Here is a 27,871-nt window from a genome sequence, read left to right as displayed (position 1 = left end):
GTTCCGGTCGTCCGCTCCAGGCCGCCGTGGAAGTTGATTGCTCCTCCGGCTCCAGGTGGGGTCTTGTGCTGAGGTGGCTCTTGTGGTGCTAAGCTGGGTGAGGTTCCCTGCTTGGGCGGCAGTCTCGGCCAGCGGCTCCGTGCGGAGGGTCTGGGAGGCCAGGTTCTCCGCGCCTCGGGGGCGGGCGCGACCCGGGAATGGGCGGTACGGGGAGCACGTGGTGGGGCCCCGCGCGCGGGCTGTCTGTCGCCTGCTGCAGACCGCTCGGCGCGGCCTCCCATTGCACCTCTCCGGGTCGTTAAACTTCAGGCTCCTGGGCCAGTTTGCAGGGAACGGAAGAGAGGCCTGCCCTCCCCCTGCCTGGCCTGCTTCCCCGCTCACCTGCTGGGCCAGGCAGGTTTTCACTTAGCACCGTCACGTAGGGTAGGCTGTGCTGTGGCACCAGCTCCTGGGTCCAGCATTGTGACTGTGTATTATAGCGTGGAGATCAGCAACCCAGGAGGTAGGTGCTGTGAACGTTCTGGTTCGCACGGGTGTCACGTACATTGACATTCATCTGTCCGCTTCTTCTCCTGCCCCTTGACAATTTACCTGGAGAAAGGCTTTCGTCTTCCATGGGAGTAAAAATTGAGCCGGGGGTGGTGGTGCACGCCTGTACTCCCTGCAGTTTTGGAGACTGAGTCATGAAATGTGCAAGTTCAAGGCTAGCTTGGGCTTGGGGTGGGGTGGGGGGGGATAAACTGGGTTCCACTGGCTCAAGTCTGTAATCATAGCTACTCAGGAGGCTGAGATCTAAGGATTGTCGTTCAAAGCCAACCCAGGGAGGGAAAACTCCACGGTACTCTTTTTTTTTGGGGGGGGTGGGAGAGTCCGGTAGTGGGGCCTGAACTCTGGGCCTGGGCGCTCTCGCTCAGATCTTCAGCTCAAGGCTAGTGCTCTACCACTTGAGCCACAACACCACTTCTGGCTTTTTTCTTTTTGCTTATGTAGTGCTGAGGAATCGAACCTAGGGCCTCAGGCATGCAAGGCAAGTGCTCTACCACTGAGCCACCTTCCCAGCCCCCAGGATACTCTTATCTCCAATTTACCACCAAAAAGCTGTAAGTAGAGCTGTGGCTCAAGTGGTAAAATGGTAACTCTTAGGTTTTAGGCAAGGAAAAAACATGCAGGAGGAGGTATAGGTGAGTAAACGAAAGGTTTATTGGGGTACGCTCCCAGGAGAACTCCCTGGTCTGGATCAGAGAGGTTGCCCAGCATCTGGTTGTAGCAGGGTTTAATATGGCCCGAGTCAGCAGGAACTTGTAGCATGTAACTTGTTTTGCAAGTTTGAGTGGTTTCAGGCTAGTTCCTCCTAAGTACATGTGTACGAGGAAGTTGGTTTCCTAGGCTGCCTTTGCCTCCAGCGGCATGACAGTAACCTTGAGCAGAAAGTTAAAGGATAGCACCTAAGCCCTGAGTTCAAGCCTCAGGACAGGTACACACACACACACAAAGGAAAATCGAAAGACTATATGTTTTATACACACGTGTAGAAGTTAATTAGATGTTCATCGTAATCAAAGTAAAATGAACTAGTAGAAAGATGTCAGACTAGGAGCCAGTTCCAAACGTTTTGAAAGTCATCCTGTGTTCAAATCAGTATGAGTACCAAACTTGACATCCCCACTCCCACCCACCCCCCACCTCCCTCCTCCCTCCTCCCTCCTGGGGCTTGAACTCAAGGCCTGGGCTTAAAGCTAGCCCTCGGTCACTTGAACCACAGCACCACTTCTGGTTTTTCTGAGTAGTTTATTGCAGGTAAGAGTTACTTGGACTTTCACTTTGACAGGATTAAAAGTTTGTGGGTTGGTTTTTTGTTTTTGTTTTTTTGGTGTGGATCCTGTGGCTTGAACTCAAGGCCTAGGTGCTGTCCCTGAGCTTTTGCTCAAGGCTCTTGCTCTACCATTTGAGCCACAGCTTCCCTTAACAGCTTTTTTGGTAGTTCAGTAGAGATAGGAGTTTCATAGACTTTCCTGTCCAGGCTTCAAATCCTGATCCCTCAGATCTCAGCCTCCTGAGTAGCTAGGGTTTCAGGCATAAGCCACCAGTGGCTGGCAGGCAACTGATCATTTTTTGGTCAGTCGTGGGGCTTGGACTCAAGGCCTAGGTACTATCCTTGCTCTTTCATTCAAGGCTAGTGCTCCACTATTTTGAGCCACCACGCCACTTCCACTATTAACATATTAAACATCATAAAATACCATTACATGGTCTGTACTCTGCTTTTCTGTATTGACTATCATCAAGCAACTTGGAGAATATAACATGGGAGATGATTGATTGGCAGCAAGATGTGGAGTCAGAGAATTTATCTAGACAAATGAGATTTGTAACTTTTCTATTCTGACACTTTTTTAAGATAAGAATTTAGAGCTTGGGGCTGGCTCTGTGGCTCAAGTGGTAGAGCGCTAGCCTTGAGCTGAAGAGCTGAGGGACAGTGCCCAGGCCCAGAGTTCAGGCCCCACGACGGGCAAAAAAAAAAAAAAGAAGAAGAATTTAGAGCTGGGCTCTGGTGGCTCACGCCTGTAATCCTAGCTACTCAGGAGGCTGAGATTTGAGGATCATAGTTCAAAGCCATCCTGGGCTGGAAAGTCCGAGAGACTTTTATCTCCACTTGACTACCAAAATACTGGAAGTGGTGCTGTGGCTCAAGTGGTAGAGTGCTTGGCTTTAGCTATAGAGCCCGGGGAAAGCACCCAGGCCCAGAGTTTAAACCCCCTGACCAACATAAAAAACAAGAGAAAAAGAAAAAAAGGAGAATTAGAAAGCTTAATTTCAAAGATTACTAAATCTAGCATACTATACTAATTTTAAAAACTTAAACCTGTCATGCCAAATACAAGATTTCTTTTACATGTTCCATAGTATGACCAGACCCAGGTCCCTCTGTCATCTACTTGAGAGAGATAATAGATGGAAAGGAAATCAGGTTTACACAAGGGCTAGCAGTCTTGAGTAGATAGAGGAGCTGTTCACCCCCATCCCCCACCTCTGCCAAAAAAACCTCACACACAAAACCCATCAACTTAGAGAACCCATGTGAAAGGGCTTCTGTGGGAAGGGAAATACAGGACAGTGGGGCATTGGGCAGGAAGGCCATGTTCTGAGTGGGTTTCTGGTCATCCAGTACATGGCTTTACTTTTTCTTCCTCTGGTCAGAACATTGTGATCAACTGTGACCTCTTGGGGTTAAGTTAATTGCTGCACAGATTAAAAAATAAGGATGAAGTTTTACATATTCCAATAGTATCTGAGGAACGAGATGCTCTGGTTTTTGTAAATGAAAAGAGATTAGTCTTGATCATTTTAAGTTGGTTTGTGCTGGGCACTGGGGAGGAATGTCCATTCTAAACAAGAATTATGACACCGCTTTACATTTGAATGGACATTTACAAATGCTGTGTAAAATATGTCCTTTGTGTCAATTGAGAGAAAGCATTTAGTCTCCCAGTACTTGGGAGGTGAAGGCAGAATTTTGAATTTGAGGGCAACCTAGGTTTCCTAGTGATTTTCAGGCCCACCTACATAGCAAGGCTATATCTCAAAACACAAAACAGCTGGGCAGTGGTGACTCACCTCTGAGACCCTAATTACTTGTGAAATAAGATAGGGAGTTATCTTGGTTCCAGGCCAATCTAACATTCATGTGTGACCTCTTCATGATCCATGGCTGGGCAAGTTGGCACAGGTCTGTTAGCTGTGTAGGATACTAAAACCTAGAAGATTGTATTTTAGGCTAACCTGAGCCAAAAAGTCTGCAATGCTTCATCTCAGCAGAAGAATCTGTGTGTTGGCATGCACCTGTGATTTCAGCCATGACAAGAAAACCTCAAATAGGTGGACTTAGGACCAGGTACAGGCCTGGGCAGGAAGTGAGTCCCTATTGCAAGAAATAACCAGTGCAGAGGCTGGGAAGGTGGCTCAGTGGTAGAGCACTTGCCTTGCATGCCTGGGGCCCTGGGTTTGATTCCTCAGAACCACATAAGCAAAAAGGAAAAAAAAACCGGAAGTGGCGCTGTGGCTCAAGTGGTAGAGGGCTAGCCTTTAGCTGAAGAGCTGAGGGACAGCGCCCAGGCCCAGAGTTCAGGCCCCATGACCAGATTCAAACAAACAAACAAAAAGTCTGTCCTGGAGACCTGGCTTAGTACAACACCTGCGTAGCAATCATAAGACCCTGAGTTCAGACCCCAGTATTGCCCCAAACAAAGCAAAACACAAGTCAGATTTAAGTTCCAATTCTTGTGAACTGTGTGACCTTTTGTACATTGCTCAACCTTTTTTTTCTTTTTTGGTCAGTTGTGGGGCTTGAACTCAGAGCCTGGACTCTGTCCTCCAGCCTGTTTGTGCTCAAGACTAGTGCTCTACCACTTGAGCCACAGCACCACTTCTGGCTTTTGAGTGGTTAATTGTAGATAACCCATGCTGGTTCGAACTGCAATCCTCAGATTTCATCCTCCTGAGTAGCTGGGTTTACAGGAGTGAGCCACTGGCGCCCTGCTTACCCAACCGTTTTTTTTTTTGTGTTGGTCATGGGGCCTGAACTCTGGACCTGGGCACTGTCCCTCAGCTCTTCAGCTCAAGGAAAGCGCTCTACCACTTGAGCTACAGCGCCACTTCTGGCTTTTTCTGCTTATGTGGTGTTGAGGAATCCAACTTAGGGCCTCATGCATGCGAGGCAAGTGCTCTACCACTGAGCCACCTTCCCAGCCCTTACCCAACCTTTTGATTTGTTTTGTTTTTGTCAGTCGTGGGGCTTGAACTCCGGGCTTTGGCACTGTCCCTGTGCTCTTCAGCTCAAGGCGAGCGCTCTACCACTTGAGCCACAGCACCACTTCTGGTTTTCTAGTGGTTTTATTGGGAGATAAGAGTCTCACAGACGCCGGGCGCTGGTGGCTCATGCCTGTAATCCTAGCTACTCAGGAGGCTGAGATCTGAGGATCGCGGTTCAAAGCCAGCCCGGGCAGGAGAGACCGTGAGACTCCTATCTCCAGTAAACCACCAGAAAACCGGAAGTGGCGCTGTAGCTCAAGTGGTAGAGTGCTCGCCTTGAGCTGAAGAGCTGAGGGACAGCGCCCAGGCCCAGAGTTCAAGCCCCACGACCGACAAAAAAAAAAAAAAAAAAAGAGTCTCACAGACTTTCCTGCCTGGGCTGGCTTTGAACCGTGATCCTCAGATCTCAGCCTCCTGAGTAGCTAGGATTACAGGCGTGAGCCACCGGCGCCCGGCTTACCCAACCTTTTAAGCCTGTCATTCCTGATTATAAAATGAGAGAAGTGTATGTACTGTATAGGACTTTATGGAAGCCTAAATGAGATAGAATTCACTTGAAGCATATAGAACAGTGTCTGGCTGGTAACAAGAATTCAGCACATCTTGATTACTAGCCTATCAACGTGCCTAGCCATCAGTTTAACAAGTGATAATGTGAAAGAAAGGGTTCACAATAGCAGCTGAGACTTAATGAGGTCATGTCCCACACCGAGGGTTTTCCCTAACACCACCTTCCTTTCTGCAGTAACCCCTGTTTGGCTCAGAAGGCCGGGGGATGGTACCTTCATCTCCCATTGTGTTTCCGGCTTTTGAATGCTGTCAGAATGTTTTTTTTTTTTTTTAATCTTAGTTCTATTGTTAGAGCCCTTCTCTTTATCTTGTATCCTTTGGGCAGTTTATTTTCAAGACAGAAAGAAAATAGGTATTGAAGGTAATTCTCATTTTTCTCTCATGCATTTTTCCCCCTCAGTTATGTAGGTAAAGGTTTTTCTCATAGGAAAGCCATTCTGGAAATACAGTTTATGGATCATTTTTTCAGTCTCAATTTTTGCATAAAATATGTTTATGTCATTCAGTACTTACTGCATTCTGGAATACAGTCTTATAATTTATACAATAAATTATTTTGTGAAATGTTGTAAACTTAAAATACATGATTCAAGTTTCTGAACTAGAACTACATTCAGGTTCTCCTGCATTATAGGGTAGTGTGTCAGGTGAAATCTTAATCTTTTCCTACTGTTTGCCAATTGTGCCTTCACAGGGTTTTATGAGACTCTGAGTTGTTAGGGTGAATTAACCTTGAAGCTGTGGTTATGGATGGTTTTTATCAGTATGGTTACTGATTCATTGCTTATGTAGGAACTTTGCTTTCTAAAAAAAGGAAAGGTTCAGGGTTGAAGCTGATGCTGTGGCGTTGTTTTTGTCCGTCTTCCTGTCTAAATTGCCTTTGTTCTGTTATATGTATGTACTTCTTATCTTTGCCTCTGTGTTTTCCTCTGTTTGAGTCAATTTTCTTGTTTGTATTTGTGTAGTCCTTTCACAGGAAGTAGGTCGGTACAGGATTGCTATTTAAAGAATTGGGTGGCATACTTCTTATCCTTGAAGTTTGTCTGAAGTAGGAAGAAACAAATATAAATATGTAAAACGTAATTAACACTTTAGTATATTTAGCATATGATTATTGCAGTTCGGTTTTCAGAGGAAGTTAACGAGGTGAATCTTGAAGCATAGGTAGGATCTAGGTAACCCAAGGAAAGGATATTAGATGACTCTCTGAGTTGGAATCCATTTTGTAGCTGTATTGTGGGGAAATTATTTTACCGACTATAAAAACATTGATGAAGCTGGGTGTTGGTAGCTTGTACCTGAAATCCTAACTCCTCGGGAGGCTGAGATCAGACGATCTGATCCAGCCCAAGCAGGAGAGGCCATGAGACTCTTATCTCCAATAAACTACTCAGAAAAAGCCAGAAGTGATGCTTTGGTTCAAGTGATAGAGCGCTAGCCTATCACAAAGAGGCTCAGGGACAGTGCATAGGCCCTGAGTTCAAGCCCTAGGACCAACAGAATTTTTTTTTAAATGTTAATGAGTCTATAAAATATAGTCATAAAATAAGTTCAGACTTTCATAGTCCACACAAACATAACAATAAAATATATTGTGACACTTTAACAGATATTGAATATTAATTTTACATACTTAAGAAATGCTTATGAGCAAGGGCTGGTGACTCATTCCTATAATCCTAGCTACTCAGGTGGCTGAGATCTGAGGACTGTGGTTCAAAGCCAGCATGGGTAGAGATATCCAAGAGAAACAGGAGGGGTGATTCAGGTGGTAAAGCACCAACTGTAATTGAAGAAAGTTCCACACGCCTAACCAGCCAACCAGCCAAACTTTTGTGAAATCGTGTATTTACTTGCTTTCATTTCCTAGTTACTGCCATGCTGAATATTAAGGGTTTTTTTGTTTTTATTTTTGTGTCAGTCTTGAGGCTTGAACTCAGGGTCTGGGTACTGTCCTTGAGCTTCTTTTGTGAAGGCTAGTGATCTCCCACTTGATCCACAGCTCCATTTCCAGCTTTTTGTGGTTAATTGAAGGTTAGAGTCTCATGAACTTTCCTGCCTGGGCTGGTTTTAAACAATGATCCTCAGATCTCAGCCTCGTGAGTAGCTAGGATTACAGATGTGAGCAACGGGTGCCCAGCTTCAGTATTTTTTTTTTTAACCAGTCCTGGGGCTTGAACTCAGGGCATGCATGGGCACTGTCCTTGAGCTTCTTTTGCTCAAGGCTAGCACTCTAATACTTGAGCCACAGTGACACATCCGGCTTTTCCTGTTTATGTGGTGCTGAGGAATTGAACCCAGGGCTCCATGCATGCTAGGTAAGCACTCTACCACTAAGCCACATTCCCAGCCCAAGCTTCAGTATTTTTTTTTATTTTTTTGGGATCCAGTTGGGCCTGGGCGCTGTCCCTCAGCTCTTCAGCTCAAGGCGAGCACTCTACCACTTGAGCCACAGCGCCACTTCCGGCTTTTTTTCTTTTTTTTTTCTTTTTTTCTGTCATGGGCCTGAACTCTGGGCCTGGGCGCTGTCCCTCAGCTCTTCAGCTCAAGGCTAGCGCTCTACCACTTGAGCCACAGCGCCACTTCCGGCTTTTTCTGCTTATGTGGTGCTGAGGAATTGAACCCAAGTCCTCATGCATGCAAGGCAAGCACTCTACCACTGAGCCACCTTCCCAGCCCCGGCTTTTTTTCTTTAGGCTTTTTTTCTTTTTGCTTATGTGGTGCTGAGGAATTGAACCCAGGGCCTCAGGCATGCAAGGCAAGCGCTCTACCACTGAGCCACCTTCCCAGCCCCAGTATTTTTTTTTTTTTTTTTTTTTTTAATGACAAGAAATTAGCTTCAAAACCCTTTTATCGGAAATTTCTTTTTCTGGGAAGTAATAATTTGTCCTACTCTGACCATCTTGGTCCAGGAATGATTTAGATGTGCAGTGTCTCCTGATCTCTGTATAAGAACCAAAAAGAGAGGTAATGAGAAGCTAGGAAGGGAATGGAGGGCAGACGCAGTGAAAAGTTTTTTTCAAGGCAGTTTTATTCACTAGTGACTCTTGCCTCATGCTTCCTTATAATCAAGGATGACTCAAATTTTGAACCTAAATGACAGAAGACTGCTTCTAACAGAGATAGATTAGAAGGGAACAAGTTAGACTTTGGATGTTTTTAATTTAACATGTATTTAAATTGGCAGCAAGTTCAGGTATAGGGACCAAGACAGTATTGGGATTAGAATTTTGGAGACAGATAAGAGTTGAGGTAGAAGCCGGCACCAGAGGCTCACGTCTATAATTCTAGTGATCTGAGGATCACTATTCAAAGCCAGCCCAGGCAGGAACTCCAAAAAGCCAAAAGTGGTACTGTGGGTCAAGTGATAGAGCACTAGCCTTGAGCAAAAAGACCTCAAAAGACAATGTCCAGGCCCTGAGTTCAAACGCCATAACTGACAAAAACAAAAAAGTTTAGAAGTTCATATGGAGGTTAAAATGTACGTTGCCTAGGGAAAAGAGAAACTTGGGAGAAAAATTCAGTTGCACTTAGCATACTTAGCAGAAATCTAATTATTGTTTAAATATCATCTTCCTGTTTGGAGATGGAGATATATCCTAAGTGACTCTGTGTGTGTGTGTGTGTGTGTGTGTGTGTGTGTTTGCAAGTGTGTGCATGCATGTATAAATGCCCATCTGTGCCAGGCCTGGGGTTTGAATTCAAGGCCTGGGCACTGTTCTTGAACTTCTTTTGCTCAAGGCTAGCGCTTTACCACTTTGAGCCACAGTGCCACTTCTGGTTTTCGGATGGTTAATTGGAGAAAAGAATCTATTGCCTTTTCTGCGTTGGCTGGCTTTGAATTGAGATTCTCAGATCTCAGCCTCCTGAGTAGCTAGGATTGCAGGTGTGAGCTACCAGTGCTCAGCCTGAGTGACTTTTTGTAGTTCTCTCATTTTTGGTCCTGCTACTAGGTGGCAGTAGTAACCAATGCTAAGGTCAAGGAAGGCATTAAGAACAGCTTAATCTCAGAAGTGGAATTAGTGTGTTAGGGAAGTTACAATGGGCAGGGCATTATTTCAGTTCTATTTATCTTCTTATCTATAAAGTAAAGTAAAATCTATAAAGTAATATCCGACATTGATATCCGACATTACAGTATGGTTCAAGAATTACTGCTTTTGTTGGTTGTTTTCTCCTATATAAGAATCTCTTCCTAGCTGGGCACCGGTGGCTCATGCCTGCAATCCTAGCTACTTAGGAGTCTGAGATCTGAGGATCGCGGTTCAAAGCCATCCCGGGTAGGAAAGTCCGTGAGACTCTTATCACCAATAAACCACTAGAAAACCGGAAGTGGCCCTGTGGCTCAAGAAGTAGAGCTCAGGGACAGCGCCCAAGCCCAGAGTTCAAGCCCCACGACCCACCAAAAAAAAAAAAAAAAAAATCTCTTCATGTGTCCAGAAGAGAGGAACTAGTTAAGAACTCACTAGATTCTGGTCTTCCCATGATGTAGCCCAAGTGGTTAACACTTTATAGCAGAAGAATTATGCAGGCTATAAATATTTATATTTCAGGGTTTTAGCACTCACTGTTTAGGTTTCTATTTCAACACATTCCTTTTGGATAGTCTCCTACTTTGGAGTATTAGTGATTGTCCCTCAAAATATAAAAGAAACCATCTCTAGCTCTCAGTTTATAAATATTTACAAAATGACAGGCTGGAGGCATAATTCAAGTGGTAGAGCACTTGTCTAGCAAGTGCAAGGCCCTGAGTTCAAGCCCCAGTACCACTCAAAACATTGCTAGTGGGGCTGGGAAGGTGGCTCAGTGGTAGAGTGCTTGCCTTGCATGCATGAGGCCCTGGGTTTGATTCCTCAGCACCACATAAGCAGAAAAAGCTGGAAGTGTTGCTGCAGCTCAAGTGGTAGAGTGCTAAGTGGCAGAATGCTTGCATAGCATGCACAAAGCCCTGAATTATCACCAGCAAGCCCTCTCCCTCCCTCCCCCCCCCCCCCGCAAAAAGTTGCCTTATTATATGAGAGGTCCTGTCTAGAGAAAGCTTCATTCAGTCACTAATTAACAGAAATTTAAACAATCAGTAATATGAATGTGTTGAGGCTGGAGGCATGGTTCAGCAGTCAAAATACTTGCTTTGTGAATATAAAACCCTGATTTTAATCTTCAATCCCATCTAATGCCAGTGGTTCTTGTATTCCTAGCTATACAGTCCATCTTCCCACCTCTTAATTACTTTGGCTTTTGTCCTAAAGTCTGTATTCCGGGCAGCAACTGCAATAATTCTTCTGCTATAAAGTATATTCTAAGTTAGTCTTATCATAACCCTTCAGCCAGTCTGGGTCTTGAACTTAGGGCCTGGGCACTGTCCCTGGGCTCTTGCTCAAGGCTAATTCTCTACCACTTTAAGCCACAGGGCCATTTCTGGCTTTTTTTTTTTTGGTAGTTAATTAGAGATAAGGGTCTCACAGACTTTCTGCCCTTGCTGGCTCTGAATTACAATCCTCAGATCTCAGCCCCCTCAGTAGCTAGGATTACAGTTATGAGCCACCAGCATCTGGCTTGGTTTATTTATTTATTTTTTTGTAAAGCACTACCTTGAGCACAGATGTTCAAGGACAGCACCCAGGCCCTGAGTTCAAGTCTCAGAACCTGTAACACACACGCAAAAACCAAATACATAATTCTTGATTCACATTTGTTTCCTTTTGCTCTTCTATGTATATATTTTATTTAAATATGGTTTTGATTATTGTGATGAATGCATATATTGTTGTTGTTGTTTTGTTTTGTTTGCCAGTGCTGGGGCTTGAACTTAGGACCTGGGCATTGTCCCTGAGCTTCTTTTGTTCAAGGCTAGCACTCTATCACTTGAGACATAGCACCACTTCTGGCTTTTTCTGTTTATGTGGTACTGAGGAATCAAACCCAGGCCTTCATGCATGCTATTCAAGCACTCTACCACTAATCCACATTCCCAGCCCCTTTATTTTATTTTTAATTATTTTTTTTATTATTATAAAGGTACTATACAGAAAGGTTACAGTTCTATAGTCAGATAAAGAGAACATTTCTTTTTTTTGGTTGTTCGTGGGACTTGAACTCTGGGCTTGGGTGCTGTCCTTGAACATCTGTGCTCAATGTAGTGCTCTACCTTCAGCTCAAGGTGAGCGCTCTACCACTTGGGCCACAGTGGCACTTCTGGCTTTTTCTGGTGGTTTATTGGAAATAAGAGTCTCACGGACTTTTTTGCTCAGGCTGGCTTCAAACTGCGATCCTCAGATCTCAGCCTCCTGAGTAGCTAGGATTACAAGTGTGAGCTGCCAGCGCCCAGCTTTGGTTTTGTTTTTTATGTTGAGCTGTTGCTATTACCTAGGCCATCTCTGCCTCCTGGGCTCACATGATCTCTCACTCTGTCTCCTGAGGAACTGGGACTTAGGCATATGCCACCATGTTTTTGCCTTACTGGCTTTGTTGTTGAATTCGGAATTGTTTTGTTTCTAATTTTTATTTATTTATTTTTTTGGTCAGTCATGGGTCTTAAACTCTGGGCCTGGCCGCTTACCTTCAGCTCTTCAGCTGAAGGTGAGTGCTCTACCACTTGAGCCACGGCTTCACTTTCTGATTTTCTGATGGTTTATTGGAGATGAGTCTCACAGACTTTCCTGCCTGGGCTGGCTCTGAACCGCGATCCTCAGATCTCAGCCTCCTGAGTAGCTAGGATTACAGGCGTGAGCCATTGGAGCCTGGCTTGTTTCTGATTTTTGAATGCAGAGACTTGCACTTGCCAGGCAAGTATGATGCTATTTGAGCCCTGAAGCTTAAAAATGGTAAATCTTTTAGGACTTTTTAGTAGATTTAATGTTGGACTATATTAATTTCTAATTACAATTTTCCAGTCATAGCTTTTTGGTAATGTTAACTTCATTCTGTTCTTATTTTTTTTTTTTAGTTATTTGCAACAATATTTGGGGGCTGGAATGTGGCTTAGTGGTAGAGTGCTTGCCTAGCATGCATGAAGCCCTGGGTTCAATTCCTCAGTACCACATAAATAAAAAAAAGCCGGAAATGGCGCTGTGGGTCAAGTGGTAGAGTGCTAACCTTGAGCAAAAAGAAGCTCAGGGACAGTGCCCAGGTCCTGAGTTCAAGTGCCAGGACTGACAAAAAAAAAAATTATCTGGACACCGGTGGCTCACACTTGTAATCCTAGCTACTCTGGAGGCTGAGATCTGAAGATCACCTGTGCAGGCAGGAAAGTCCAAGAGACTCTTATCTCCAATTAACCACCAGGAAATGGGAAGTGATGCTGTTGCTCAAGTGGTAGAGCACTCACCTTGAGCTGAAGAGCTCAGGACAGTGCCCAAGCCCAGAGTTCATAGCCCCACAACTGACAAAAAAAAAAAAATCTAAACATCTGAAACAATATTTGCTTTATGATTTTTTGGGTGTGCCAGTCCTGGGGCTTGAACTCAGCCTGTATATTGTCCCAGAGCATGTTTGCTTAAGGCTAGCACTCTACAAACTTGAGACCCAGCTCCCCTTCTGGCTCTTTTTGGTGGTTAGAGATAGAAGTCTCATGAACTTCTTGCCTGAGCTGTCTTCGAACCATAACCCTCAGATCTCGCCCTCCTGAGTAGCTAGGATTATAGTCTTGAGCCACCAGCACCCAGCCTTGTCTTTGCTTAATTTTTTAAAAAAGTATCTTTTCAGAATCAGAAGAAGCAATAGTAAACATGTAGTAGTACTTTTAACTACTCCAAATGAAGACATCTGGTGCCGAGGGAAGTTTGGTTTCTCTGTTTGGTTAACCAGCTGGTGGTTCTGGAAAAGAAAAGGCATTCACTGTTCTTGTTGAAAGAAGCTGTGTCTTTGTAGACTTAATGTAAGGGTGACTGTGGGTTAGAGTTACTTAAGCAACTAGTCATCTGGGGAGGTGTGTGTGTGTGTGTGTGTGTGTGTGTGTGTGTGTGTGTGTGTGTGTGTGTGTGTGTGTGTGTGTGTGTGTGTGTGTGTGTGTGTTTGTAGATGAATGTTCTAACTGACGGATTATCCTGCACTGTGGGTTAGAGTTACTTAAGCAACTAGTCATCTGGGGAGGGGTGTGTGTGTGTGTGTGTGTGTGTGTGTGTGTGTTTGTAGATGAATGTTCTAACTGATGGATTATCCTGCACTCAGTGTGTGTCACTCTCTCCCGTCTCCTCCCTCTTTCCTCTTTTCCTTGGTAAAAGATTTCTGCACTTTAAAAATGGTGCTTTTTCCTCAGAATTGCAATCTTCATATGTGCCATATGTTGTTATAACCAGTATTTTGAATATTTATGCAAATAAGAATAGCATATCTACATTCATTAAGCTGGATTAACTTACAAAGACATTAAGTCTTACTAATAAATATTAAATATGAAATTACACTGGAGTTGTAGCAGATGCTACCTTCCAATAAATATTCAGCACTTCTTCCCACTTACAACAAGTGGTCAGGCTGGGAAGGTGGCTCAGTGGTAGAGTGATTGCCTCGCATGCATGAGGCCCTGGGTTCAATTCTTCAGCGCTAAATAAACAAAAAGCCAAAAGTGGCACTGTGGCTAAAAAGTGGCACTATGGCTCAAGTGGTAGAGTGCTAGCCTTGAGCTGAAGAGCTGACGGACAGCGCCCAGGCCCTGAGTTCAGGCCCCAGGCCCCACAACCAACAACAACAAGAAGAAAAACCCACAAATAGTCCATTGGCCTTTTTTTTTTTCTTTTTCTTTTGGGGGTCCGGTCGTGGGGCCTGAACTCTGGGCCTGGGCGCTGTCCCTCAGCTCTTCAGCTCAAGGCTAGCGCTCTACCACTTGAGCCACAGTACCACTTCCGGCTTTTTTCTTTTTGCTTATGTGGTGCTGAGGAATCGAACCCAGGGCCTCAGGCATGCAAGGCAAGTGCTCTACCACTGAGCCACCTTCCCAGCCCCTGGCCAATTGTTTTAAAGCCAATTCCATATTAGTTTAAACCATATTCACCAGCTTCTCTAAATGGTTGATATAGACATTTTCTGGGAAAAGTTGCTAAAGTTAAAACCAATGGGTACCCATCTTATTTCAAGGTTGGGCTCCTTCTAGGACATACTCGTGATGGGATTGGTGGTTCCTGATCAGTCTTCACAGTTTTTCTAAAATGCTAAATCCTACATTCCTGAGCTTCCCTTAAGGTGCAGTTTTGTTTCCCGTGGGCTGGTATTAGAAAGGCCTTCTAACTACTGTGGCTCCTGAATGCCCAGGAGACTTGCACGCCATGAGGCTTTGCAGGTTTGCCACTGCCCTTGCCCCAGCTCCATGGCATTAGATATTAGCAGCTGCTGTTGCCAGGCGCTCTGCTAATATTTCCCTCTTGAAAAAGAATTCTTTGGGTGTGATTTGGCTCATGCCTATAATCCTAGTTACTCAAGAGGCTGAAATGTGAGGATCGTGGATCAAAGCCAGCCTAGGCAGGAAAGTTCATGAGACTCTTTAATTAAACACCAAAATTGGAGTTCTGGCTCAAGTGGTAGAGCGCCATGAGTGAAAAGCCAAGCAAGAGCATGAGACCTTGAATTCAAGCCCCAGCACCAGGAAACAAAGCAAACAAAAAGAAGGTAACAGTATATGTTGCTTATGCTATTACACCTTCCAATTATTGTGAAAATTTATACCTGAAAATAAATCTACTTCGAGCATTACTAATTCTTTACATACAAAAGTAGTATACAAATATTTTTAGTATAGTACCTCTTGTAATCAATTTCTGTGTTTTTTTTTTAAATTTTTGTTTCTTTTTTTTATTGTGAAAATACTGTACAAAGGGGTTACAAGTACATGGGCAAGATAATGAGTACATTTCTTATCAAGCATTGTAGCCTCCTCCTTTGTTTCCCCTTCCCATCCCTACCCATCCTCCCCCCTCAATTTCTGTTTTTTTTTGTTTTGTTTTTTGTTTTTTGGGTCGGGTCGTGGGGCCTGATCTCTGGGCCTGGGCGCTGTCCCTCAGCCCTTCAGCTCAAGGCTAGCGCTCTACCACTTGAGCCACAGCGCCACTTCCGGCTGTTTTCTTTTTGCTTATGTGGTGCTGAGGAATCGAACCCAGGGCCTCAGACATGTAAGGCAAGCGCTCTACCACTGAGCCACCTTCCCAGTCCCTTGTGATCAATTTCTAACTGATGAAATATAGTACTTTTAAACTATGTCACTCCTTCCCTCACTCTCTCCCAGTTTTTCCCTCCCTTCTCTACCCACAAGTTTCATAGTTCATTTTCAGTACAGTGTCCAGTGAGTATTATTGCTGCATTTGCTCACCTTTGTCCATTTCTGGGCCCCCACCACCCTTCCAAAGACTAGTAAAAAAACAAAAAAGACAAAAAGAGAACAAAACCAGGAACAAAGAAAAATCTCTTGTTTCTATTACCTAGAGTTCATTTCAAAAAATATTATTTTGTATTCTGTGATCAAATGCACAATAGGCATATGCCTTTGCTGACTCTTCTTTTATGGAATTATTTTACTTAGGCTCTCCTTTGTATTTCAAACCCAAACCAAGTCAGTTGAGAAATAGGCAACACAAACTAGCTGTATTTAAAATGAAACAGACCACTTGTGGTGTGTGTGTGTGTGTGTGTGTGTGTGTGTGTGTGTGTGTGTGTGTGTGTGTGTGTGTGTGTGTGTGTGTGTGTGTGTGTGTGTGCGCGCGCACGCGCGCGTGCATTTGTGTGTGTGTGTGTGTGTCTGTCTGTCTGAATGTCTGAGGATCAATTCCTGGGGCCCACCCCTGCTAGGCAAGCTTTCCACCACTGACCAGGAAGAACATTTTATTAGGTTATTTTAATAGTCAATGTAGTGAAATAACATCATGTTTTCTGTATTAGTTCACTTTTACCTGATTCCTGTAATACATTTCCTCTCAATTTTAATATGAAAAATTTCAAACGAATACTATGTATGAACACTAGTACTGATACCAGCCAGATTCACCCATCTAATATTTGGCTTATTTTTTCTAGGCATGTTATTTTTTTACAAACTATTGGAAATGCCATGACTTTTTTAGTAGTTCAACACACATCTCAGGAATTGAGAATATTTTCCTATGTAGTCACAGTGGCATTATACTTTATTAGAAATGACACTTTGAGCTGGGTGCCTGTGGCTCACGCCTATAATCCTAGCCACTAAGGAGGCTGAGATCTAAGGATCATAGTTCAAAACCAGCCCAGGCAGGCAAAGTCTGTGAGACTCTTATCTCCAATCAACCACTCAGAAAACTCAAAGTGACACTGTGGCTGAAGTGGTAGGGCGCTAGCTACCCTTGATTTGAAGAGCTCAGGGACAGCGCCCAGGCCCAGAGTTCAAGCATCATGACCACCAAAAAAAAAAAAAAAAAAGGATACTTTGAATTTTCTAGTCAGTATTCATATTTCCACAGTTATTCTCAATTTAAAAAAACAACAGCTGAACCAAGGGCTGGCGGTAGAGTGCTTGCCTAGAATGCATGAAGCCCTGGGTTTGATTCCTCAGTAGCAAATAAAAAAACAGGAAGTAGGGGCTGGGAAGGTGGCTCAGTGGTAGAGCGCTTGCCTTGTATGCCTTGAGGCCCTGGGTTCGATTCCTCAGCACCATATAAGCAAAAAGAAAAAAGCCGGAAGTGGCGCTGTGGCTCAAGTGGTAGAGTGCTAGCCTTGAGCTGAAGAGCTGAGGGACAGTGCCCAGGCCCAGAGTTCAGGCCCCACGACCGGACCAAAAAAAAACAACAGGAAGTGGTGCTGTGGTTCAAGTGGTAGAGTGCTAGCCTTGAGCAAAAAAGCTCAGGGACAGTGTCCAGGCCCTCAGTTCAAGCCCCAAGACCCCCCCCCCCCCCCCCTGCAAACATACAAAGACATGCTCCTCAGTGGCCTACTTCCTCCAATTACGCCTCACCTCTTAATAGTGGATTCATCAATGAACTCATCAGTAGATAAACTCATTGCAGTTAGTGCCCTGTCATCATCTCTCAGCAGCAGCAGCAGTTAGTGACAGTGCATTCAATATATAAATCCTTTGCAGGGAATCCTTTGCATAATGAATCTTAAGACCAAAAAAATGAAAGGAGATCCTATTTAGGTCTTGTCAACTCTTAATTAGCTAAAGAGTTATTTCTCAGAGATTAGCATTCCTTGAGTAATGTATTGGAGGATAGTAGTTCATTCGAAAGTTATTATTTGAAGCTTGACTCAAGGTGTCCATTTTTTTTTTTTTTGTCTGCCGTGGGGCTTGAACTCTGGGCCTGGGCGCTGTCCCTCAGCTCTTCAGCTCAAGGCAAGCGCTCTACCACTTGAGCTACAGCGCCATTTCTGGTTTTCTGGTGGTTTATTGGAGATAGGAGTCTCACGGTCTCTTCTGCCCGGGCTGGCTTTGAACCGTGATCCTCAGATCTCAGCCTCCTGAGTAGCTAGGATTACAGGCGTGAGCCACCAGCGCCCGGCGTGGTGTCCATTCTTTTTTATTTTATTTTTTGTCGGTCATGTTGCTTGGAACTCTGGGCCTGGGCGCTGTCCCTGAACTCTTCAAATCAAGGGTAGCTAGCTCTCTACCCCTTGAGCCACAACACTACTTCCGGTTTTCTGGTGGTTTATTGGAGATAAGAGTCTCACACAGACTTTTCCTGCCTGGGCTGGCTTTGAACCATGATCCTCAGATCTCAGCCTCCTGAGTAGCTAAGATTATAGGCATGAGCCACCTGCGCCTAGTGCATCCATTCTTTAAATATCTAAAATCTCCCAGTTACTGAATTCTACTCAAATATGAGAGTTGTACTCTAGTACTAAGCACCACAACAGTGTCCTTGTTCTCATGGCTTTCTGCTATTTCTTCATCTCATCTAGGACTTTAAAGGACTTACTTTAGAAGGTAATATGAAATATAAGAGATTGTCTTCTATTCCCAAAAGTTAGGCCCATATTTAAATCAGTTTTTCATTAAACATAATATTCATAGTATTGGGGTTTGAACTCAGTATCTTATGCTTTTGAAGCAGATTCTATACTACTTGAGCCATACATTAACCTTTAAATTGGTACTGATTATTCGCTATATCCTTTAACTCAAGGACAAAGGATTTCATCTTTTCTGTGTGTGGGGGGGGGTACTGATTATTCGCTATATCCTTTAACTCAAGGACAAAGGATTTATCGTGTGTGTGTGTGTGTGTGTGTGTGTGTGTGTGTGTGTGTGTGTGTGTGTGTGTGTGTGTGTGTGTGTGTGTTTCCTCCCCAGTCCTGGGACTTGAACTCGGGCCTGGGCACTGTCCCTGAGCTTGTTGCTCAAGTCTAGCACTCTACCACTTGAGCCACAGCGCCACTTCTGGCTCTTTCTGTTTATGTGGTACCGAGAAATCAAACCCAGGGCTTCATGTATGTTAGGCAAGCATTCTACTGCTAAGCCACATTTCCAGCCTTTTTTATTTTTTTGTTTTGATTGCTTATGCGGCTTGAACTCCGGGCTTGGGTGCTGCTCCTGAGCCTCTTTGTGCTCAAGGCTAGCATTCTACCGCTTGAACCACAGTACCACTTTCAGGTTTTGAGTAGTTAATTAGAGATAATAGTCTCACGGGGACTTTTCTGCTTGGGCTGCTTCCAACAACGATCCTCAAGTCTCAGACTCCTGAGTAGCTAGGATTAAGAATATGAGCCACTGGCAGCTGACTTTTTTTTTCTTTTCAGTTGTGGGGCTTGAACTCTGGGCCTGGGCACTGTTATTGAGCTCTTCAGCTCAAGGTGAGCACTCTACCACTTGAGCCACAGTGCCACTTCCAGTTTTCTGGTAGTTAATTGGGGATAAGAGTCTCATGGACTTTCCTGCCCAGGCTGGCTTTGAACCGCAATCCTCAGATCTCAATTTCTTTTTTTTTTTTTTTTTTTGGGTCCGGTCGTGGGGCCTGAACTCTGGGCCTGGGCTAGCGCTCTGGGCCGGGAAGTTGGCTCAGTGGTAGAGCACTTGCCTGAGGCCCTGGGTTCGATTCCTCAGCACCACATAAGCAAAAAGAAAAGTGCCAGAAGTGGTTCTGTGGCTCAAGTAGTAGAGTGCTAGCCTTGAGCTGAAGAGCTGAGGGACAGCACTCAGGCCCAGAGTTCAGGCCCCCGACTGGACCCAAAAAATAAAATAAAATAAAAAGGCTAGCGCTCTACCACTTGAGCTACAGCACCGCTTCCTGATCTTTCTTTCTTTTCTTTTTTTTTTTTTTTTTGTCGGCCGTGGGGCTTGAACTCTGGGCCTGGGCACTGTCCCTCAGCTCTTCAGCTCAAGGCAAGCGCTCTACCACTTGAGCTACAGCGCCACTTCTGGTTTTCTGGTGGTTTATTGGAGATAGGAGTCTCACGGTCTTTCCTGTCCGGGCTGGCTTTGAACCGGGATCCTCAGATCTCAGCCTCCTGAGTAGCTAGGATTACAGGCGTGAGCCACCAGTGTCAGGCCCTGATCTTTCTTTTATGCATCCACACAAATGGGAAAAAAGAACAAAGATAGCTAATGCTATTTGCTTTTTTATATTGTAACTAAGTTGAATCACAGGAAGTTTTCAACATCTTTTTGATAATTTTGAAGTAGATCTAATACTTTTAACATCCTTTAGCCGAAAAGTACAATTTGGATATTGAGTTAAGTGTCCTGAGTGGGAGAGTTAGGTATTTATGAAGGATTCTACTTTCTCTAACCAGGTTGATGCCAGAATGACATTATAAGGAACAAGATGGAGAAAATTATGAAGTGTTAGATTGTTGTTGTTCTTAAGAGGAAGGCTCTGAGAGGAGAACAAGTAATTCAGGATATAATAGGATACATCTAAGGAGAAAAGGCCTGTAGATGCATGGAAATGTAAACTTATATATAGAAAGATGGCTCATTGGCCAATAGGTGGCAGCAGTGAGAAAGTGAAAGCAGCTTGAAGTTTGTTGAGGACTGGGGAGTGGACTATGCAAAGAAAACTGGTGTGGGGTCTATATGGAAATAAGGAATGATGCCTTAGCATGCAAAATTAACATGAGCTATACAGCCTTTAAAGATTATGTTTCAAATATGAGTTTTATGTCAGTGTGTTAGGCAGAAGTTAATGGTTTGTATGATTCCTCATGCTGTTTGTATTTTTGGATGGATATGTGCTCAATCACTTGGAAGCACTGTGGAAATATACCAAGTTTGTATTTTTTGAATTTTCCTTCCTTTGCGGTGTACTGCTCTTGGTGGTTTTCTATAGGAAGGTATGCTGCATTTAATCAGTGCACTCTGGACAGCCATTGGTTGTTACCGTGTTAGTTTGCTGTAGCATGCCATGTGGGCTCCACTCTGCCTGCTTCACTCTCCAGTCCCCAGAAACACTTGAACTAAAACTTTACAGGGGACTATTCCAATGTGAAAGAAACCCCCGACCACCCAGGTAGGGGAAGGAGAGCCGTCCTGCCTTGTCTGGCAGTGGAATCCTGAAAGCCATGTTCAATGTGTTTTTTGTTTGTATTAATCTGATCTCTCATATACAGAGTTCACTTAACTAGTGGTAAAAGATCAAGACATTTTTGTTTTTGAGGTTTTTTTTTTGCCAATTGTGGGACTTGAACTCAGGGCCTGAGTACTGTCCCTGAGCCTCTTTGTACTCAAGACTAGTATTCTACCACTTGAGTCACAGCACCACTTTGATTTTTGAGTGGTTAATTGATGATAGGAGTCTCACAGGGGCTTTTCTGCCTAGGCTGGCTTTGAACCTCTATCCTAAGATCTCAGACTCCTGGGTAGCTAGGATTACAGGCCTGAGCCACTGGTGCCTGGCTAAGAATCAAGGCTTTTATAACTACTCTTAGTACTCGAAAAATAGGCTCTTGTTTTAATCTGGAATTAAAAAGTATTGTTTTCTGGCAGTATATATGAGCAGTTCTTTAGTTAAATGCACATTTCAAGATATATTAGAATAAATGTGGAACAAGGGTAAGTATTTTTCTTCACAAATATAAAATTTCAAGATTTCACTTTTCTATTCAAAGTATTTTTAAAAATTATGAATGCTAAGCTGGGAAGGTGGCCCAGTAGTAGAGTGCTTGCCTTGTATGCATGAGGCCCTAGGTTTGATTCTTGAGCACCACATCAATAGAAAAAGTTGGAAGTGGTGATGTGGCTCAAGTGGTAGAGCACTACCCTTGAGCTGAAGAGCTCAGGAACAGTGCCCAGGCCCAGAGTTCAAGTCCCAAGACTGACAAAAAAAAATTATGAATGCATTGTTTTATTAATTTCCATGAGCTGAGGTCTTCTGCCAAATACAGAGATATGTTCAGTATTGTTATTATTGCTCCTAGGACTTTTAAACTCTTAAGGCACGAAAACAGGACCAATTGTGCATTGATTTATCCAGTGATCGTTTTCAAAATGACAAAACAGAGTCAAAGTAGTAAGTTCAGTAAAATTGTTTCTTTTTTTTTTTCAAAAATTGTGTTGTGGGCTGGGAAGGTGGCTCAGTGGTAGAATACTTACCTTGCATGCATGAGGCCCTGGGTTTGATTCCTCAGCACCACATAAGCAGAAAAAGCTGGAAGTGGCGCTGTGGCTCAAGTGGTAGAGCGCTAGCCTTGAGTTGAAGAGCTGAGGAACAGCGCCCAGGCCCAGAGTTCGGGCCCACGAGTGACTTTAAAAAAAAAAAAAAAAGTGTTGCATCTGAGGGAGCTGGAAAAGGACACAGAATCAGTGGAAAGCAGGTGAAAAGATACAGCAGAGTGGCCATCAGCTGCACTGGACGTTGATGAAAGTAAACTAAGCAATTCAAGGGCTGTGATAGGAAGGAGGGAAAAAGAAAGAGGGAACAGGCTGATATTAAGCAAAAAAGAAAGAAACATACCTACCACCTGATCTGAGAGAAGTAGTTTTAATGTTCATGGAGTTCATAAGCTTTAGAGAAGGGCATTAGACAGATTCTAGGGAACTAATCGTTTGCATTTTCTGATGTTGGTGATAGTTTATTTTGTGATCATGCATAAATGTGTACAGCTCTCTATATGTATTGTGTTGAAGCTCATGCTTGTAATCCTAGCTACTCAGGAGGCTGAGATCTGAGGATTGTGGTTCGAAGCAGGAAAGTCTGTGAGACTCTTATCTCCAATTAAATCACAAAAAAAGCTGCAAGTAGTGCTGTGGCTCTCATGGTAGAGAGCTAGCCTTGAGCAAAAGTTGTCCAGGGACAGTGCGCAGGCCCAGTGTTCAAGCCTCAGAACTGACGAAAAAGAAAAAAACATGGTATTGAATGAAGAGAGCAAATTTAAAACCTATGAATGCGATGTCACTTTAATAAATTATTAATGATAAAAATGTTTTTGTTATGCTTTTTTTTTTAACTAGAAAATCTCAAGTAAAAGCTAGGCCTTAGTAGCTCATGCCTATAATCCTAGCTATTCAGGAGGCTGTGGTCTGAGGATCTTGGTTCAAAGCCAGGATAGGCAGGAAAGTCTGTGAGACTATAATCTCCAGTTAGCCATCTGAAAACTGAAAGTGGTGCTGTGGCTCAAAATGGTAGAGCACTAACGTTGAGCAAAAAAGCTTAGGGACAGCGCCCAAGCTCTGAGTTCAAACCCATGACCAAACAAACAAACAAAAAACTTCAAGTAAATTGCAAATGTTAAAATCTGGGTATTCCATATTTTAGTGTCTGCTATACTTCTTTGTATGTTTGAAGTATTTTGGGGGGGGGGTGTTTATTTTTTGCGCAAGGCTAGAGATCTACGACTTTTTTTTTTGTCGGTTGTGGGGCTGAACTCTGGGCCTTGGCACTGTCCCTCAGCTCTTCAGCTCAAGGCTAGCTCTCTACCACTTGAACCACAGAGCCACTTCGGGCCTTTTCTGCTTATGTGGTACTAAGGAATCGAACCCAGGGCCTCGTGCATGTGAGGCATGCACTCTACCACTGAGCCACCTTCCCAGCTTGAAATCTATCACTTTTGAGCCACAGTGCCACTTTCGGTTTTCTGGTGGTTAATTGGTGATAAGAATCTCAGGGACTTTCCTGCCCAGGCTGGCTTTGAACTGTGATCATCAGATCTCAGCCTCCTGAGTAGCTAAGATTACAGGCATGAACCACCAATGTCCAGCTGAAGTAGTTTTTATTTAAGCATTTAAAATTTAATTTGGCTGATAAGGAGAGTCTGTAGGGAAGTGACACATGCTATGACCTGAATAATAGGAGAAATTACTCATGCAAAAAATGTGAGGAAAAAAAACAATCCAGGCACAGAAATAACTATTGCTACATCCCAAGGCAGAAAGTTGGCTTGTCTGGGGAACAAAACCATTTTAGCCTGTTTAGTTGGAAAACCAACAGGTATTCTGGTAACTATAAACATAACTGATAAAATGGTCATTTAGTTTCAGAATACTTAAATTCAAGGAAGTTCATTACTTTTAAAGTCCTCTAATTCTTTTTTTTTTAATTTAATTTAATTTTATTTGAGAACATACTGTACAGAGGGGTTACAATTACATGGGCAGGATAATGCATACATTTCTTACCAAGCATTGCAGCCTCCTCCTTTGAAAGTCCTCTAATTCTTCCACTAAGTTTTTCCCAATATTAGACTTACAGACTGATGGGGTAATACCAGAAGATATTCAAGTCCCAGTCTCAGACCTAAAAAAGAAAGGTTCCTATTGCTGCTATAACAGATGATTGGACCCTAGCTAACTTGAAACAATACACATGAAATCCTTATACTGCTGAAGGTCAGCTATCCAAAGTAGGTGCCACTGGGCTTAAGTCAAGGTGCCAGCAGGGCTGTGGGCTGCACAGTTACTTGGAGGCAGGAGTGAAGATTTCTTTTTTTTTTTTTTTTTGCCAGTTCTGGGGCTTTAACTCAGGGCCTAGGCACTGTCCCTGAGCTGCTTTTGCTCACTAGCACTCTACCACTTGAGCCACAGGGCCACTTCATGCATGCTAAGCCACATTCCCAGCCCTGAAGATTTCCTTTTCTTTCCCAATTTCTAGAGCCCTCCTACCTCTCCTGGCTTTTCACCTCCATCTTAAAAGCCAGCAATGCCATCTCTCTCTGTCCTTCCTTTCCTACTAATGTCTCTTCCGCCTTCCTCTTCCACTTCTAAAGACAATGGAGACTACATTGGGCCTCCCTGGATAATCTAGGATAATCTTCCTATTTTAAGGCCAGCTTTAAATTGGTTAGCAACTTTAATTCCACCTGCAACCTCAATTCCCTGTACCATGTAACCTAACCTATTGTCAAGCCTCAGGAATTAAGGCATGAATATCTTTGGTGTACAATTTATTTTTTCCTTGACACATCTCTGTTAAATTCTAATGTCATAGCCAGGAATTGGAGATCGTTCCACATCCCGGCCAATGCTCTGAACCGTGAATAGGCTCAATAATCAGATTTGAGCTTGAAAAGAACTATTGAGTGGTCAATACACATTTTCTTATTGTCTTACTAGCATAAAATATACATAGTAAATTCAGGAAAGGAACAATTCAGTTAGCAGTTTTAGTTACAATGTGGTAGAGAGCTGGTTAAAATACTAGATTTCGCAGTTCAATGCCAGTCCAGGCAGGAAAGTATGTGACACGCTTATATCCAATTAACCTCCAGAAAACTGGAAATGGCACTGTGGCTCAAGTCATAGAGCGCTTGCTTTGAGCCAAAGATCTCAGGGACAAAGCCCAGGCCTAGAGTTCAAGCCCCATAATCAACAACAACAACAAAAAATAATAACTAGATTTCATTTCAGGTATTTTATACCAACTGTTTTCCCTTTTTTACCAGCCCTACCCCTGAGTCTCTCTGTGCTCAAGGCTAGCACTCTACCACTTGAGCCACAGTGCCACTTCCAGCTTTTTCTGTGTATGTGGTACTGAGGAATTGAACTCACAGCTTCATGCATGCTAGGCAAGTACTCTACCACTAAGCCACATTCCCAGCCCCCAAAATGTATTTGACTGAATTTCACACTTAAAGAAGTTTCAGGTTTAATGTTTTTTTTCTCTTTTTTAAAAAGTTATCTTCAAGTAGTTGTACAAAAGAGTTATAATTTAACAAAGCAGTTTATGAATACAGTGTATTTTGATGCATGTCATCCCTTTCAACATTCTCATTCATCCTTCCTTCAAGTTTGGTTTTCACTTTTTATTTTTATTACAGAGTTCTACTTGTGGATGCTCCTGTTGATATGGAAAAGATTGAAGAAGAATTTGCTAATCTGCATATTGTTAAACGCTCCTCAGAACCTAAAGAACCCACTTACCTGCTGGGCATAGACACATCCAACACTGGACGAGCAGAAAAAGGAAGCATAGTTGCTGTTTTATGTTCTAATGAATCAATAAGAATATATGATAAGGAAACCCTAAACATACTGCATAAATTTAGTGGACATCCAGGGCTTCTTAATGGAGTCAAATTTGCAAATTCCTGTGACAATGTATATTCAGCAAGTACTGATGGCACCATAAAATGTTGGGATGCTCGATTAGCCAGTGACAAACCCATTCAGCTGTTCAAGGGTTACCCTTCTAATACTTTTATCAGTTTTGATATCAACTGTAAGGATCATGTCATTTGTGCTGGTACAGAAAAAGTTGACGATGATGCACTGTTGGTGTTTTGGGATGCAAGAATGAATTCTCAGGATCTGTCTACTGGTAGAGAACCACTGGGTGCATATTCAGAGACACACAGTGATGACATCACTCAAGTATGTTTCCATCCCAGCAATCCCAACATGCTTGTCTCCGGCTCAACTGATGGGTTGGTAAATGTATTTGATATTAGTGTGGATAATGAAGAGGATGCTCTGCTCACAACCTGTAACTCAGTTTCATCAGTAAGCTGTATCGGTTGGTCTGGCAAAGATTATAAACAGGTTTACTGCATGACACATGATGAAGGATTTTGTTGGTGGGACTTAAATAACTTGGACTCTGATGAACCAATTACACGACTTTGCATCCAAGATGTCAGAGAAATCTTCAACATGAAAGAAAGTAATTTGGATTATTTGATTGGTGGCCTGTATCATGAAAAGATGGACAAATTGTTTGTTATTGGAGGAACAAACACAGGAAAGATTCACTTAGTGAATTGCGCCCCATCAGGACTGACCCACGTGACCAGCCTTCAGGGAGGGCATACTGCCACCGTTCGTTCCTTCTGTTGGAACATGCAGGATGATTCTCTGCTGACTGGAGGAGAAGATGCACAATTGTTACTTTGGAAACCTGGAACTGGAAACAAGGAAGAGAAGACCTTCGCAAAGAAAGACAGCATGAAAATAGCATCCTCTGTGCATCAGCGAGTGCGCGTCCACAGTCATGAGTCGTATAAGAGAAAGACAAAGTGATGCAGCAGTGATGTGAGAGTGCCAAGTACTGTGTTGTAGCTTTGGTCTACTACCTTTGGTAGATGTATGCAAAGCTGTGTATGAATGAACAACAAAATCAGCTAGCAAGCAATCCTGGAGAAGTGTTGAGAATGTGTTATATATATGAAAATATTTTTAAGGCATCTATTTAGTAAGAAAAAAAATCAATGAATTGAAAGTAAAATTGTGTGCCTCATTTAAAAAACCCATCTGTTGAGTTACTAAATGTTGGGTTTAAAGGAATTGATCTGATATGAACTTTTTAGAAGTAAATAGCTGGGAAACTTAATAGAACAGGTGGTTTGAACTGTGTTGTGTTTTTTTTTTAACATGATCTTTGTTTATAAATCCAAATCAGACTCTTCATTTGAGGAGCTTCTGCTTAATACACCTAAAGTCTTCCTTCGTTCGTTCGTTCGTTCCTTCCTTCCTCTCTCTCTCTCTCTCTCTCTCTCTCTCTCTCTCTTTTTCTCTTTCTCTCCCTCCCTCCCTCCCTCCCTCCCTCCCTCCCTCCCTCCCTCCCTCCCTCTCTCCCTCTCTCTCTCTCTCTCTCTCTCTCTTTCTTTCTTTCTTTCTTTCTTTCTTTCTTTCTTTCTTTCTTTCTTTCTTTCTTTCTTTCTTTCTTTCTTTCTTTCTTTCTTTCTTTCTTTCTTTCTTTCTTTCTTTCCCTGTCCTTGGGCTTGAACTCAGGGCCTGGGCACTGTCCCCGAGTTTCTTTTGCTCAAGGCTAGCACTCTACCACTTGAGCCACAATGCCACTTCCAGCTTTTTCTATTTTTACCACTAAGCCACATTCCCAGCCCTCACCTAAAGTAATTCCTTGGAATATTTAAATTAAGTATTCTAATGAGTCTAAATAATACAATTAGAATTTTTAAGAAATGAAGTATAGTCATACATAAAATAAAAGTATATTTGGTAAATTTGCTATTTACTATTGATTAAACAAAGAACAGGTATTTTGATGATAAAAAGGAAATTATCTTGGTTCATTTTGAGTCTGGAAATATAAAAATGAGAATATTTATAGTGGTCGGTTATGGGGCTTGAACCCTAGCCTGGGTGCTGTCCCTGAGCTCTTCAGCTCAAGGCAAGCACTCTCCCACTTGAGCCACAACGCTACTTCTG

At 43.2% G+C, this 27,871-nt stretch overlaps 1 protein-coding gene across 4 annotated transcripts; it reads left to right on the top strand.

The window, feature by feature from the left end:
• Wdr89 (WD repeat domain 89) lies at positions 1-27,131 on the top strand. 4 transcript variants are annotated; one of them, XM_042682527.1, is made up of 2 exons: positions 1-55; positions 25,525-27,131. In XM_042682527.1, the coding sequence occupies exon 2, from the start codon at positions 25,553-25,555 to the stop codon at positions 26,720-26,722; it is 1,170 nt and encodes a 389-aa protein (XP_042538461.1). In that variant the 5' UTR covers positions 1-55; positions 25,525-25,552; the 3' UTR covers positions 26,723-27,131. The 4 variants fall into 4 exon arrangements, with proteins under 4 accessions (XP_042538461.1, XP_042538462.1, XP_042538463.1 ...); XM_042682528.1 differs by lacking the exon at positions 1-55 and adding an exon at positions 69-97; XM_042682529.1 differs by lacking the exon at positions 1-55 and adding an exon at positions 172-502.
• The last annotated feature ends 740 nt before the right edge of the window (positions 27,132-27,871 follow it).

Source organism: Dipodomys spectabilis, unplaced genomic scaffold, assembly GCF_019054845.1.
Source record: "Dipodomys spectabilis isolate Male_0828 unplaced genomic scaffold, ASM1905484v1 ptg000073l, whole genome shotgun sequence".
Classification (NCBI taxonomy): Eukaryota; Metazoa; Chordata; class Mammalia; order Rodentia; family Heteromyidae; genus Dipodomys; species Dipodomys spectabilis.
This window is presented reverse-complemented; position numbering and strand designations above follow the sequence as displayed.

Excerpts from the sequence above, each read along its gene's own strand:
- Wdr89 (XM_042682527.1), top strand. The coding sequence starts at position 25,553 with ATGGAAAAGATTGAAGAAGAATTTGCTAATCTGCATATTGTTAAACGC.